The sequence below is a fragment of the Cynoglossus semilaevis genome, chromosome 7 (assembly GCF_000523025.1).
Source record: "Cynoglossus semilaevis isolate Cse_v1.0 chromosome 7, Cse_v1.0, whole genome shotgun sequence".
Taxonomy (NCBI): domain Eukaryota; kingdom Metazoa; phylum Chordata; class Actinopteri; order Pleuronectiformes; family Cynoglossidae; genus Cynoglossus; species Cynoglossus semilaevis.
Window position 1 is genome coordinate 7,863,471 of NC_024313.1, and position 17,175 is coordinate 7,880,645.

The following is a 17,175-nucleotide window of genomic DNA, read 5'->3' on the forward strand; positions in this document are numbered from 1 at the left end:
CAGCTCGACGTTCTGGAAAACCTGTTCTCCAAGACCCGTTACCCCGATATCTTTATGCGAGAGGAGGTGGCCCTGAAGATCAACCTGCCCGAGTCCAGAGTCCAGGTGAGAATCCCACCAGGACCGTAACACCACCAACCCACATAGACCACGATCGAGAATCAACAAGTGACGACTTTACGTATATACAACTTAACTGTATTTTCAAATGATAAAAAAATGATGCACACACGCGTTAAATATAACACAATTAGAAATATATTATATACTTGAACATACTGTTAAAAGTGAGTTAAAACTGATTTAAAAATAACAGGATAAAGAGAATGTTTTTAGAGATTTTCTTTTAACGAAGTTTAAAGGTCAGCTTTTGGATTCAAAATTTAAAAAACATGAACTGAAGAGTTTTGGGTTATTATTTAAACGCACTGGCATAAAAAACGCAAAATATTGTAATATAATATGGTTAAATATGGATTTATTTTATTTTTGTTGAAAATATTTTTTTTTAATCCAATTGTGTTATGGACCAATGTAATAATATTTCTTATGTATTGCATATATATTTTCTAATTATTTTCTGTTCTTTTATTTTAGGTTTGGTTCAAAAACCGGAGGGCCAAGCATCGGCAGCAGGCCCAGCAGAGCCAGACAGGAGTGCAGAACAAGGCCGTGAACAGGCCGGTCAAAAAGAAAGGATCTCCGCTCAGAGAAACCGGTTCAGAGAGCGGAGCCAGCGGCCAGTTCACGCCGCCCTCCAGCACCACCCTCCCGTCTGTGAGCAGCAGCGCAGCACCGGTGTCCATCTGGAGTCCGGCCTCCATCTCGCCTCTCCCTGAGCCTCTCTCCGCATCCTCCTCCTCTTCATCATCTTCCTCCTGCATGCAGCGATCATATCCCATGACCTACAGCCAGGCCTCGGGCTACAACCAGGGATACACGGGCTCCTCCTCTTACTTCACCGGGATGGACTGCGGCTCCTACCTCTCGCCTATGCACCATCAGCTTTCCGCCGCTGCCGCAGCGGGCGCCGCCATGAATACCATGAATAGCAGCGGCGTGTCCGGCCACCTGAACCCGGCCTCCACGCTCTCCTCGTCGGCGTACGGAGCGGCGGGACTCGGTTTCAGCAGCGACTGTCTGGACTACAAGGACCAAACGGGTTCCTCGTGGAAGTTCAATTTCAACACGGACTGTTTGGATTACAAAGACCAATCTGCGTGGAAATTTCAAGTTTTGTGAATAATAAAAAATAAAAAATAAAAAACTAAAGGGACATTTCCACAAACTGCAGAGAAGTCAGTGGTAGAGTTGCAGGCTGTGGCCCCTTAAGGCCCTCACTTCTACCTCGGAGCAGAGCTGCCCGTCTGGTGTCTCATCCTGTTCATGGTCATTTACCATTCAGACTCAGTTGTCCAACTTTGATCAAGGACATGGAACAAATGTGTTGACAAAGAGAGACGAGGATCAGAAGAAAGAGCAGAAGGAAGCAGGTCTACCTTGGCTGAGTTTGAGGAATAGGTCCGGTTTTCTTCTAAGCTCCTTAAAAGACTGCTGTTTTTTTTTTTGTTTTTTTTTTTTTGTTGTTGGCACAAAGAAGCTTTGATCAAAGCTCAGTGCGTGTGTGTGTTAGAAAGAGAAAAGGAGAGGGAAATGGCAGCTCTGACATAAACCTGGATGCACTATTTAATTTATGAAAAATATGTTTAAGGCTAGTTATACAAGACAATCAGTTTGTTTGTGTGTTCTCATAAATGTCCTCTGAGTGAGTGTGTATGTGATTTGTGTGTGTGTTCTCTATGATTTATTACATTTTTAGTTAGATTTTTGTAACTGTAATCCCCTGTACTGCCTGAAAACATTTTATTCTGCATACACAGGCCCAGCTGTGATTCTGTTCATGTTATCCCCATGTGTTAGCCTAAGTAAATTATTATAAGGATTCATATTAGTTGGATGTAACTGGAAGTGAAGCCAGTCTCAATGTGGGCTGCAAAGTACAGAGAAGGCCATAAACACAGAATAACAATAAAGTCCACTTGACCTGAAATCTCCACCTTTCACAAATGTTTTCTTTTTTCTGTCTGATGAAACAGTTTTTGTTCACTGCACAACACAATGTGTCACCAAGAAGAAAAAATAATCTAAGTTGTTTTTGAAGCACAAGACAACTTGGCCCACATGTGTAAAAAGTCAAATATTTGGACTGGGGATGATCACACAACTATCACTACACCACCACACCTCCTCCTCTCCAATGCTACATCACATTCTGCCACCACCAGGAATGCAGGTTATGAGGAAGCTGTGCTAATCCCGACTCCTAAAGAGGATAATCCAACATTTCTATTGACGTCTGCTGCTCTGCTTGGTTACGATTCACACAGAGAAATGTGAAATGAGTTCTGCTGCCCTCGGATCCAGAGGCAAACAGGAGCTGGTTGATGTGTGGGGCAGCAGATCTGCAGAGAGTCTATATTTGTAGTTTTTATAAAGCAAGCACTTTTGTAATGTAGAATATATATAGAACCTCTCCATGGTATGGTTCCAAGTAGGATGTGAGACCACTTAATAAAAACTATGGCATGACTTTTTGCTGCCGCTCAATGGCTTCGATGCTGTTTGACCCCACACTTAACGCTTATCATGTCTGAAAACAAACAGCAGAGTCGTGTCGGAGAATGAGAGCTGCAGTCTGTTCACTCAGCCGCAGTGTAAAGGACAGTACAACCAAATTAATATTGATTTTTTTCAAGACAAATTATTATGAGATATAGATTCCAAACCAAATATTCAAGATACCAAAAAACTTGTGCTGAATAAATAGGATTAGGAGATGCAATAACTAACATGTCTGCCTCTCACACAACTAACCATGACTTTTTAATCAAGTCAGCTTTTTCCTTTCCTCTGTCCCTGTATATTTAGAGCTCTGGGATTGGGTTGTCCTGCAGTCAGGGGGCGCCCCCAACTTTATCTATTTTAATTAAGCAGCAGCAACTCAGGGACACATATGGATGGGACAGACGCACAGTATTAATCCTTGCCCCGCCAGCGATAATTTGAAATCAGCAACCTGTTCATGATGTCACGGAAAAGGAAAAACACAGATTGTTCCTTTACTTACATAGTATTAATTCAGACATGGTATTGCAAGTAAATACTTTAATAAAAAGGAAATGAAAATCAATGTAGTTCATGTCCAGTGAAAAGTGGACAATTTTTTAAATGTGTAAACATTTATCTATCCATCATCCATCCATCCATCCAGATTTGACCAAAATCTTTTGACAAAAGCTCTTATATTGCCCAAACCGACAGAATCCTGATTTCACACTGTCTGATAGAGATGTACAATGACTTAACTGAAATAACACATCCATTATTGTCTGGAAAAAAGAAAACAGATGTTTGAGAGATCAGGATTAAAGCATAAAACACATACCATGTCTCTATTTCCTAACAATAAAGCATTAGTAAGCTGCAACAAAGTAACAACGTCCACATTTGCATACACTCCAACCGCCACTCGGTGACGTGGACTGTGGCTCTGGACTGTCTGCAGCTGCTGCATCAGCAGCGATGACAGCGTCAGATAAAACTGAGGAGAGAGTGTCTTCGTGGAGGAGAAGAGACACTGAAGATATTTATGTACGTTGTTGGTGAGAATGTAACCGAAGACTATTGTTATGCATAAGTGTGTGTCCTACATTCCCACAGAGTCCTTGTCCGTCACATATCCCCACACGGTGACACATACATAATTCATCTGCACCGAGTAGAGGAATCCCACCAACCAATGAAACAATAGTGTTTCTGTACTGCTGTCAGACTGGCCGTTGAAGTGCGTTTACATTAAAGTTGATATAAAATAGCTTGTTCAATAAGGTAAAGGCTAAATGTTTTCATTTCAAAAGCATTGAAGGCAACTTGAATAATAATAATAAAAAAACAGGTTCCAGAACTAGCTCAAAAATGTGTGAAATGAGTAATTGCTTAAATTAGTTTAATGTCGTAATATTAAATAAGTGGAATAATGTGGGATCTAAATGACTCGCTTGATGTGAGAGAACAGAAGCAGAACTCCTGAGGGGGAAACCCACATTAGCTGCTGTCACGTTATTAGATATATCCATGCTAATTTATTTTAAAATAAAATACATCTTATATAATTTTTCAATGCCTTATTCCACAACACTATCATGACTGCAATTTTTTAACAAATAAAATGTAAATGTCTTTACAACCTTGACATGTATGAAGGTAGTTAATGGCTAACTATGTCATACTGTATGATACATTGTTATACTGATAAATAGGCAATTCAATAATATATATCATAATATTTATATGTTTATTAACAAGTGGGGAGAAACTATATGGCACCGTGATTTACACACACACACACACTAAGCTGACTACTAATTTGTAGAAAATCCAGGATACGTAAAAAAAAAGTATTGCCAGTAGAGAAATAATGTTTTATAGGTAATTCTTTGTTCATTTACTTCATTTTATTTCCAAAAAAATAATTTTAAATCCAGATCGCTCAATCTTGGATTACATAAACTGTGGAGGTTCTGTCAGCAATTCACTCATAACCATTAAGAAGGCAAAAAAAAACAAAAAACAATCTCCTCCTGACAGGAAGCAGCAGGATGTGTTAATAACAGATTACATCCTTTTAATGTCCCAATTTATATCTGCCTGGACTAAAAGCATTTGGTGCAGCGGGAGGACAGAGGGCACCTCTGTCAGAGAGGCTCCATATGGAATACAAGAAATGTCAGCTAACAGGAACTACAGAAACATCTCCATAATATAGACTGTTTATCACACGGAGCTGTCAATCAGAAAAGATACAATCAATCAATCAATCAATCAATCGATCGATCGATCAATCTATCTATCAGATCATTTCAATTGTGTCTTCTTCCGTTTCCTTCTAACAGAGAATTAACCAGACACATTAGTGCTGACGGCTCACTAAGCGCGCCACTTGTTAGAAACTCATCGACCCCAACTGTCAATCTGCCCTGTGCTGCTGCTACAATGCAAAGGCCAAAGGTCAAGGGGCCTCCCGTTGCTCCTCAGTCAACAGTACAGTGTGAGAGATCTTATGAACCCACACACTGGTTCTCTCTCCTTTGCTACAATAACAGGTCAGTGGGACATAAGCCCACAGAGAGGAAAACACTCTGAGGCCCCGCAACAGCAGCTTCCTGATTTCCATTGCGTTATCGACCCTCATCCTCACTCTGTCCCTGGGCAGATGGAAAGGTAATGCAGGGCAGGAGGAGGACGGATGGATGTGGAGTGTGTCGACAGATGCCTCTCCCCCTGCCCCGCCTCAATTCAAGCCCACCTGTTAAGTGCAGCAGCGAGATTACAGTTCTGAACGCACGGACGGGGAGTGATGTACTGGAAACGATGGCACGTGTGTCGCTGAGGTTCAGTTCTGGGAGTGTGTTTTAGCTGTGGCCACTGTTGCGCACGTGTGTGCTTCAACTGTTATTCCTTTTCTTTGTTGGTAACATATTTTAATTTTTAGCTCCATGAATGAATGACACACATGAACGTGTGAGTGTGAGCACGTTTAGGGGAGCAGGAGGAGTGTGCTCTCGCCGCACCCCCACGGTCGCCACACGCCTGACCACCTGCTCTGGGATTAGAGAGCATGCGGATTACACGCGTCACAATAGAGATACACAAACTGGATTCGGCCTCGGACAACAAAGACTGCACACATTAAAGCCCAGTCCCATCACTAATCACTTTTAGCATCTTCCATATTTTCATAGTAGAGTTAATAATTGCCATAAATCCAGTGTGCTGCTCTGCTCTCCGTGACATAGAAAATGACATTTATGTGTCTGACATCCGAGGCTGTTGTTCATACAGATGCCTGGTTATTTGAGGGCTTGAAATACAAGTCATAGTTTATTATTTCTGATTCAATATTACAGCGCATGAATTAGAAATGCACTGTGGCTGGAAAATTCATATTAAAACAACGAAAAGAAATATTTGCATACAGACTGTAGACTGCTTTGTTTTGGTAATGAGTGTGTATGTGTGTATGTGTGTGTTATTTGATCATGCCAGCTTCACTGTGACCCACAACCACTCTACTGTCCTACTTTTTATAATCATAAAAACACAATGACGTCAGCACAGAGACACCGACAGATGATTCAGAGTCAGATCCTCAACAACAGCCCGGAGGAAGTAGATACATACAAACATCAACAACAGAATTCTTCTTATTACAGTATTAGTTGATTTAATAGCTTCTAGTGGTCTTTTTAAATATATTTTTGCTTTAAATACTAACATTTAGGTTAATTAATATTGGTTTTTAAGATTCCCCCCATGTTTATCAAACTTTCGCCTTTATGTTTTTAAATCGGAGCTTGTCCTTGGTTTGTATTAGTAATGGCTGCACAGGTTCTGAAACAGAGCCATTATTTAACATAATTTGAGAAAACTAAATTTTCAAAAAAAATTTTTACTTTTCGGGCTCTAAAAATTGCAAGTAACTGTAAGGATGTTTGGGGTAAAATCTTCCTCGCCTGAATTTGCCCCACGGGGTCGGTGGGTTTGTTTTGCTAATGACCCCATCCCGTTATGACCTCATTCAGTTTGCACCCAGTAATTGGTGGCACACAGACACACTGTGGTGTCGGGGGAGGGGCTCACACGCCACAGGGGGGCCATCCCATTGTAAACATTTCTCCCTGACAAATAAGGTATTGTTATTGATAATTAACGGCAATGAGTGGCACCCCATTTATGTGTATGTGTGTGTGTGGCCATAGAAAATGACAATGTTTGATGATGTTCAATAAGAGCTGATATTCTTTGTAAGGGTTGACTTTGTAAATAGTAACAGCAAGTTTTTAAAAAAATAATCTTTGGGTATTTTTGAGCAGGCAGCTAAAGGTATCCCCGCCCATTCTCTTTTGGGAAATATTACGCAATATTTGATGGACATTTGGCCCTGTCTTCAGTTCGATCCACATGTTTTCTAAAACAAGGGTTTCAAATCAATGGATTAGGTATTTTAGGTAAGGAATGTTAATGTTTGTAATGTTAAAAATTGAAGTATGTGATTTGAAAGGCATAGTTTTTTTGTGCTTAGCAACGACAGTCTAAGACAAATGACAATAAATGACTTACTACTTATTTTTACATATCATTAACACATCATTGGTCAATCAAAGTTGACTGATGAAGTCTCTACTTATGAGAGTCCGAGGTGAGGATGTCGTCCCTCCACTGCTCTCTGCCCCCCAGCACCAGATGTTATGTCAACAGCTTCTAACTGATAAGACGGAGAGCAAAGCCACCCGAGAAACTATTTAAGGATTTAAATTTGTTTCCTCACTGTCTTGCCGATGGGCATGATGGAAACCTTTTGTCTTCCTCGGGTTTCCGTACAAAAGTCATTATTGTAACGACAGGTAAACAAACGGGTAAGTAAAGGATTTCTGCTCTAAAAAATGTGGTATACATTTAAGACAAGCTGTTCAATGAATGAAAAGAGTAAATATCATCTGCCAGAATGAGAATTTAAATGTTTCGCGTCAAAAATGGAACAAATTATAGCTTCAGTGTGAGGGTTTATGTTGGAGCAGGAGAGTGTGAATCTAATGAGAAGTCCCTGAGGATATGTGGGTTTTTCTAATGTGTGTTGTGTGTGTGTGTGTGTGTGTCTACATGTCATTACTTAAATGAAAATTACAGGAAGTGCTCTCTCTCTCTCACACACACACACACACACACACACTATCCTTCGCTCTCTCATCATCATTGCACATCAGAGTGTATCATCTTTAATGAACCCCTGCTTCATTTAACATGTGATCACCCAGTAGATTATACCCACTCATTACAGAACAGTTATCGACTAATTATCATGTAACGTGTGTCTTTATTAGTGTGTACATTTGCATTGACTGAGTCAGTGGACTTTAATGCTAATGCCTGGTGTTTCATTGAGCATCGAATGGGTGTCTTTACTCTCTCTCTCTCTCTCTCTCTCTCTCTCTTACACATACACACTAGTTTTCTGTGGGTGACACCCCTCCTCCACACCTCCCCTCACCCCACTATCACATTGGGCAGGGTCTTCTTAGAGCACACCACGCCAGAGAGGAGAGAATAGGAAGAAAAAGGGTATTATAACAGTGAGGAGAGAAGAGAGAGGGAGCAGGAGAAAAGAAGGACAGACAGGGAATTATGAGAGAGAGAGAGAGAGAGAGACGGAGAGATGAGAGCAGTGAAGGCATTTGGAGTCTTTATTCTACTTCCTAAGCCACGGGCTCTGCTTCCAATCCGATTGGTCGATATGGCCAGCCATGTAAATGAAATGCAAAGTAGAGCCACTTCGATTTCCCTTTGCCAATTTGTGCGGCCCTTTCCTCCGCTCCTCTGCTGATGAATTCGCTCCTTCATCAGTCCATCATTCATCACAATGTGACACCTTTCGTCCGCTGTATCAGTCAGAATCCTTCAAGCTAGGATTCTCTACCAAGCCCCCCTCCACTCTCCTTTCTGTGGAGAGCTTTTTTATAAGAGCTGAACTCTGGACTTGTCTAATGTTCAGCTGGAGAGGATTTAATCCACTGCAGCTTTTTTTATTTCCTAGGAAACCCAAGTGGTGATTAAGCATATGCTCTACATCACTGTGTGTGTGTGTGTGATCATCTCTGTGCCCTCACTCTCAACAAATAATGTTTTATTCGAGTGCATTAAAATGGTCTGAGTCCTAATACATTTTTTCAGCTCATATTGATCCAACTCACTCAACTGGCGTTTAATTGTTCTAAACTGTTTAATCTGCAGCAGCAGTATTTAATTCTTCTTACAGGATGGTGACCGGCCGACCTGCACGGCAGCATTTGTGTTTTAAGTGCAGACAAATGACACAGTCTGTCTATCTCAGATTAAAGATCACCAGTGCCACTGTAATAATCCCTGTAATGCTGCCAAATTGGTATTCCCTTCCATTACTCTCTGCTGAGCTGATCACATCAAGAGATGTGATCAGAAAGACAATTGACCTGACCTGACTCGGCTCAACTGAGGTACAGATCCACAAAGGGACGTAAGGTCAACCACTTTGATTCTCGTCAAAATGAAATATGTTAGATCAGACCTGGGCACAAAGGGCCGCTGTGGCAGCAGGTTTTTCTTCCAACCTGTCCAGAACACACTGACTGACCAATCAGTGACTCTCTGAAGACTGATAGCATTAGATTAATGATAGCAGAGAAATGAAAGATAATGAATGCCAGTAAGACACTCCTGAATGTCAGAAGAGTGACGCCATGAGAAAAAAAGGATGGGTTGTAGCGAGAGTAACTTATTTACATGATAAACAAAGAGAGCAAAGTCTTTTATTCCCTTTATTAAATGTATCTGCAACACCGAATGGTAGATCTTATTTTATTTTGTTGTTTGGAAAGTGTTGTAATTGATTTATCACTGACAACCACAGGGGCTGTTCAAGGAGATGAACCTGACCGAGGTTGCTAATTCACTTCATTACACACACCTGGAGGTGACCCCAATCAGGGGACTCACCTGAGAGGAAGTTATTTCTGGTGGGTGTTGTGGGTTTTGGCTCTAGAATTTCTAAAACACATACATACTGTTGCTGTGTGTTTCAATGGGGCTACACAGTAAGAAGATGCTGGGGTTTTACCCCCACACACACAAATACACACCTTACGCACACACCTCCCACCTCGTCCTCCCATCACCCCTCTCTTTGCTGGCTCTCCTCTCTACAGTCATGCCAAGCTGACAGCTCCAAGCTCCATGGAAAATGAGTCTTGCTTGCATTACAATTGTGCGGGGCAGATTTCATTAGCGCTATCTGAAAGTGAGCGTGGAGAGCGCAAAGCGGGAGAGTGCAGCACATACCCTTATCAGTGAGAGAGTGAGCTTTAACCACGTCACTAATCCACCAGGCGGGAATGAGAACACACACACACAGAAACATGCACACACACACACACAAAAACACTTTGGGTAATACCCAAGAAGAAACAGTCTTTTTACACATTGGAAAAACATTAGGCACGTGGTAGAAAATTTAGGGACACTTTTGGTTTTGAGTAGTATTTAAATACACAAAATGCAAAGAAACTGTCCTTGAACTAATCCTCATATCATTGGACCAACAAAAATGATGTGAGGATTTAGTTAAATGTTTCTAAAATAAATTTATTTTACCAACATTTTCTGTTCACTGCAGAAAAACAAAGAGCAAAATCACACTGTAGCTGAAAGACTTGATGAAACTGGTGGACAAAAGGCACAGGCTAAAGTGTCTTCTCCCCCTCCCTTCCTTGTCTTAATGATGTGATTTTTCTGACCGTTTCTCTCTGTGACTTAATGAATGTGTTTTTTGTTTTACACTTACCTGACAGAAGTGTCCAAGGCTGCTGCTGCTGCTGCTGCTGCTGCTGCTGCGGGAATTAGCATCTCAACAGTCTGTTAAAGATGGGACTGAAGATTTCCTACACTTCCATCCTTCACAGACATGTAAAGTGACAGAACAAACAAAATAGTGCAGGAGAATTAAAATAACCACACAAACAGAGCAAAGGTCAACTGAAAGTTCACAAAAAAGATTTTTAGAGTTTTACTAGATGAACTGATCTATACATTAAGAAAACTTGGACTTTATAAAAAAAAAATAATATTCCATGTATATCTGAAGTAATAGCTATGGAGCTAGACAACATTCCTACCTACGAAAGGGGGCGCTGCAGTAAAGGCTTTAGAACCTTAGTCTGAATGAGAACGTTAGTCTGAATTAGCCGTACGTGTTGGTTGCTTCCTGTCATGTTGATTTCCCGCACGAGTTCACTCTGTTTGAACAGAGCCAGGAAGACTTTGAAGTTCCAAGTCCTTCCTTCATCATCCACTCAGCGTCTCGCAACCCACCCGTCTAATTTACCTCATGTTGCCTCCCTCTGTGTCCCAGTGATAAGGTGTAATGAGAAATGTTTTCTAGGCGGCTCTCACCCACCGTGTCACTGGAGTCGTGTAATGAGAAATGTTTTCTAGGCAGCTCTCACCCACCGTGTCACTGGAGTCGAGCGCATGTCTGATAAAGCTGTAACAGGTGAGAACCCATCCATGATTCTTGGTGATGCTGCAGAGAGAAGAAAAGAAGGGATGAACGGTTCCCTTTTATTCTTACTGCGCCGACAGAGCGTAGCATACATCAAACAAACACAGTGACAGACCTGCCTGGAGCATGACAGACACAAAGCAACGAGGGTGAAAAATTCATCGTCATTAGTTATCATTTACAGGGAATTACTGCTTTGATACCCCAGGGCTGGACTGAATATGAGCAATGACAGCAGTGCTGGGGAGAATAAATGGAGGTGGGGAGAGACACTATAGTGGTGTAGTGGACTACAGTAGTTCTATTGGTCAAAAAATGTAGGAAATGTTCCTGAATTTCTGTTTATCGGGTGCTTTGATTAAACACTATTTTCCACTTGTTTAAATTTAAATGCTTTTGTAAGTCATTTTTAGTCATCTTAGTCATCTTTTTTTTTTCACATTTAGAAAGCTGTGACTACACATACATGTAATCTTTTTTTTTTCACGTTTAGAAAGCTGTGACTACACATACATGGAAGTATATTCCTCTGTAACTCGTGCAATGAACAGAAGAAGTGCAAATACAAAAATACCATATTGTATTGTCTCTATTTTTGTATTGTACTCTTTTTATGTGTACCTCACAAACCCAGTCTGTCACCAGTGTTCTGCTCCTTAATGCAGCAGCTGAGGACTCACCAAAACAACAAAAGTCCAAGACTCAGTGTTAACAAGCAGACAGAACAAGGTAGTCCAGTGAAATGGAGGGGAAGAATATACACACCAGAGGGCTGCACACAGGTGGAGCACATCAGGTAATTAAGGGAAGCAAGGAGAACCACAGCAGAGGAGGTGGAGGTGATCATCCTGATTACAGACACCTGTACTGTACACATCAATGTTGCAGAGCATCAGACTGGTGCTCTTACCTATGGAACCTCAAAGCAGATGGAAACAAAGACCAGAGTTTACAGAAACTTACAGACTACTGTGTCAAAACAATGACATGTGACATCTGCAGGGCGAGTCACAACTTTAGGAAACACAAGGCAGTGTAGATTGGCCTACTGCCACAACACCACCTCCCTAACAGGATAACACACCATATTAAACTCCATAAAATGTATTACAACTGTTTAATACACTCTGCCTGGCTCACACGTGCAAGTGGAGCCACAACAGAGAATAATGCTGGATGAAGTGAGGACACAGGACAGCAGCCTGAGCTGTCATAATGTTTGTTCTAATTGGATTTGTTAATAGTGGATCTAATTTAACACTTTAATTAGTTTAATAAATGAATAAGATGTGAAGTAGGAAATAAAAAAACAGAGCTTAAGTCAATTAATCATCCTTGGTCCCAGATTAATTAAAGTTTGTTGTTATTGGTGGATTGATGGAACAATGGTGTAATTATGAATGTCCTTGTTACCTTCGGAGGGGGTCCTTGGAGAGGAGAGATTTCACAGCTATTGATTAACAGACATAAACACCCACACAAATACACAAAAAAACAGCTGTGAGTTGTGTTGACTTTACATAGACAAAATGCATTCCCTATTAACCTGAACTGAACCGTTGAAGAATTTATGTTTAATCTCAATATCTGCAAAATGTCCCCCTGAGGATAAAAGGGCTCCACTACAAAAGATAGCTATAACAAAACCACACCCGCACACACACAATTATTGTGGTTGTTATTTGTGCACACACTGTACACAGAGGCTATAACTTCAGTTATCTCAGCTGCATACCTAATCACTCCATTTACCCCAAACTGCTTGTGGAGCTGTCCTTGGTGCTGCCGCCATTCCTTTGTACAGCCCAGCCAGGATCACTTACCTGAATTAATCCAGTTAATGCCTAATCCATATCCTGACCTACAAATTACATATTTATCCTATCTTACAGGAGGAGGAGAATAAAAAATAAAAAATAAAAAAAACTTTCAAAGTTATGGGTTGTGATTTTTTAATCTAATGTCAGAAATGCTCATCACACAACCACAGAACAACTGTTTCCACAGACAATCACAGATGTGTACTGTAGCCTTCAAAACCCTTCAAACTTCCCAATCCCAGATAATATTTCCTCCCACCAGGGTCTGGATTAATTAGGCGGGATCAGAAGCCCAAAATTCACCAGAGGAGAATTCAACCATAATAGTTAGTCCTGCCTCGAGAGTCAGTGGGCTACTGCACTGGTCACCAACATTGTTGCGCTTTTTTACACTATGGGGTTGTTTTGTCACTAAGTTTTCATATAAAACGTGTGATAATTCAATCAATTTCACGTCTGTAAGTGTAGGTAGAGAGCTCTCCCTACTGGACGCTCCATGATACTATTTTTTTTTTATGTAAACGCTAAACAACTCAACAAAAAACATGACTAAATAAGCATAATAAATAATGATATACTTGGCCTTTAATTAAAAACAATAACTACTTTGTTTACAACAAAGTAAAAATGGAGTTCCATCTAGTTTAGGAACAGATGATTATTACTGAAAGTAAAACTGTTACCATCATCAGATAACAGGGCACCGTCTCTGCTGTGAAGCAACTCTTGAAATAACAGCAGTTTTCCCAGGAGTGACTTTGAGCCAAAAACTGTTTTTTTCAAACGCTCTGATTTATAAATAAATGTTCATATTGGGTTGTTCGGTAATTTTGCAGACATTCATCACGTGTGTATGTTCCTGATTAGACTGCTCATTAAAACTGCTTTAATATGATGCAATTCCAAGTAACATGCTCATGGTCTATAAAGAGAGACGACTGGGTCTCAAAGCTGGTAAAGGGCGCCCTCTGTTGGAGCAACACAATGCTTTGTGCTCAATTTCAACACACTGTATCACGGACTGTACCTTTATATCTTTATTTACATACACTTCGAAAAAAGACCAGAGAACACAGCAGATTTGAATTTTCCCCAGGTTTTTATTGACATGTGTATAGCGATTGTCTGTGCACCGGACAAATACAGGAGAATATGATAGAAACAATACAAAATAACTGTACAAAACGCAATGTCTTTAAAGGAATGCATTGTTAAATGTGAGGTTTTCTGCAGTCGAGTAAGTGTCAGCTACTCAGTTGAGAAGGTTGAGGTTTTTCTGTGTGGAATGAAGGTCAGTTAGAATGTGTATGATAAAGATAATAACATTAGGTAAGAGCTCATGATGTGGTGTTACACAAGAACCTGACTTTTCAGAAACATTATAGTCTAAAGTCAGAGAAAAGGAGAGAGTGCATAAGGTCACCTGTAATGAAAGAAAATAGTTAAATAAAGAAAAAAAATTCCAACAGGCTTAAATAAAAATTAAGTCAAACAGGAGAGTCCTGTTATGGTGCTGCAGCCGTTTCTCCATCCACATGCCAATGTGGTTTTGTTTCAGTCATCCTTAGTAGCAGTATTTTGTAGATTTGGTGTGTTTATAAAGGGCAGCTGATCAAGATGCATCCACTGACTGTTGATGTCACACTGCAGTAAGACCCGTATGTGACTGACCCTGGACCTGGTTCTGTCCTCACTGTCCTTTCTCAGCTCTATTTTATGTACAAGAAATGGACATGGCTATGTGTTTCAAAGAGTGTAGCCAAAAAGAGAAATTGTCTGGTTCAGGCTTAACTTAACGATTTATAAAACATTTAATTATTTATATTCATACTTTCTGTCGGCTCACTGTGTCTTTATTCACCATGACATAAGAAGAACTTGCACCTCCGAGGATATTTACATACATTGTTTTAGTGTTATTCTAAGCCTCTTTTTAAAAAAATTAGCAGTGACAAAATGTTGAAAAGTTTACAACATTAATTTATATTAAGCTGATGTATTAAGTGATGCACTGTTATGTCATTTTGTTATGTCAATTCAAAAGCCTGTGTTTGGGACCAAACTGAATCAGTGCTGGTTTAAAGCTGTTAAGATTGCAGATTTATTATTGATTGAAAGTGAATGCTAATTAGCTCACAGCTCATTTCCATTTGTCAAAGTGAAAATGAATCTTAAACCAGGCTGCAGGGACAAATTATAAAATTGTTCCAGTGCATACGGTAAATAAAGAGCCTTCAGAACAGGACTTTGTTGCATGGCTACAACCATTTCTTATATAAAGTTAATTTTCATCCATGGATCCATCACTTTTGAGATGTGAAATCACCAATCCTGAGCTACAGTAATTATCAACACTATGTCAACTGTCCACCACACCATGCAGAGGAAAGACCGTCCTCCAGACATCAACTTAAAAACACAGCCTTCAAAAAACAACAAGGTGACATCAGCCAGCTCACTGCAAACCACGAGCTGGCATGTGTTGATGGGTTAGCATAGTAGTACAAAGTTGGATATAGTAGTTGTCGCCCACAAACGTCACACACACTTCCTCAAAATCAAGTATGAGGATTGTTTCCTGCTCCTTGGAGACGACCTACACACAAACTGATGGGCTGCAGATATGGCCGCCCCGCACATGGAAGACACCTTGGTCTGCAACAAACTCTCGCAGCATGAATAACTGGTTGGCAATCCACCGTGCAAAGTTTTCGTGTTAAGTGTGTATCGTGTTCATACCGTATTTGTACGATCAGCACATGCAAACTAGACACAACGACCACGCGAGTGTGTATTATCAGTTATACATCTTCCATACTTGAGGCTATTATTGAAGTCATCTGACAGCTTCGAGCGAGTTCACCAAGCTACACCATAATATTTAAGTTACAAAAATAGTATCACAATATAGACCATTTATTATGAGCACCAGAGAAGGCTAAACATAGCCTGAGTATTTGGCTACATTCATTGTCTGGGCAATGTTTTACGGTAGCAGTGTGTTAAGTGTGTGTTTGGACACAGTGTTGGCAACATTTTCTCACTCACCAGCTCTCCTACTGTACATCTACCACACAGTAATATTCAGACACATACAGAGTTTGCTTACACTGAGTAACAACTGTTAACTAAAATCTAGTATCTGTTAGAAAAATAGTTGATATTTTTTTAAACACTGAACATCCAAAATAATTCCCCACTCCCCAAAATAACCCCATCCCCATTTTGAACATCCAAAATAATTCCCCACTCCTCACTCCCCAAAATAACCCCATCCCCATTTGCTAATAAAATAGTTTTCTTTAAAACAAAACAAAAGAAAAAAGAGTTTTTCACTTGAGGTTATATAAGGTCAAACCTTTATGACCCTCCATCATACAACGCAGACCCTGTTTGACAAATCTTACTCACCAGAGGCATATTCAAAGTAACTGGACTTGACTTCACTTTCCCCTGTGAGAGTTCTGCACAGGGTTCAGGTTCATATCTTCACATTTAATTAGTTGGGTTTTTTATATTTCCTTTTAACGAAGAGAACTGAGGATCAAAATGCTAGTCCAGCTGAACCTGAATAACCCAAGCTCAGGTCTGCCAATTTATTGGGTTTAAAATGAGAAATAAATGAAAATGTCATCCATTATTTATTCAGACGGCCATCCCAAAGTTCTCAGGCTTTAGTTGCATCATAGAAACTCTCACTTATCTGCTAAAAGACCTGAAGAAAAAGTGAATCTTGGGATTGAGCAGGCCTCTGGTTAAGTCCTTAATCTGGAATCCATCTCCGCCTCAGATACACTTGACTGGCACCCACACAACACAGGGCCAAATGCAGCACAACTATACAGTAGCTTATCTATGAGAGTTGTTTTTATTGCTTCAGGGCGTCAGGTGGTGGAGTTTTACTGAGGTTTATTTCCAGCTTCTGTTTATCCTTTGCCTGTTGTTAATCTGAACACAAACTGACCTCAGGCAGACGACAGAAGTGCCTCTGCTTTAGTGCTGGATGAATCATTTTGATATTAGTATAGTTGTACACAGCAGGTCCCATCAGTGACAGGTCTGTGTAAAGACGAGGTTACAGTCAAGAACGGGACAGAATGACTTCTTTTTTAGCCAGGCTGTGTTGAAAACCAGCAGACTCTTGAAAAACAGAAGCAACAGTGTGTAGTTAGTACTGTTTCACAATAAAGTATTATGTCCACACAG

The 17,175-nt window shown here is 40.4% G+C and overlaps 1 protein-coding gene across 1 annotated transcript in view; it reads left to right on the forward strand.

Moving 5' to 3' along the window:
* The window catches only part of LOC103381025 (homeobox protein OTX2-like), a 4,275-nt gene extending 1,962 nt beyond the window's left edge, over window positions 1-2,313 (forward strand). The window contains exons 4-5 of the mRNA XM_025057053.1: window positions 4-105; window positions 598-2,313. Of these exons, the coding sequence (XP_024912821.1) occupies window positions 4-105; window positions 598-1,242 (747 nt within the window). The 3' untranslated portion in view covers window positions 1,243-2,313. The remainder of the gene's footprint in view (window positions 1-3; window positions 106-597) is intronic.
* The last annotated feature ends 14,862 nt before the right edge of the window (window positions 2,314-17,175 follow it).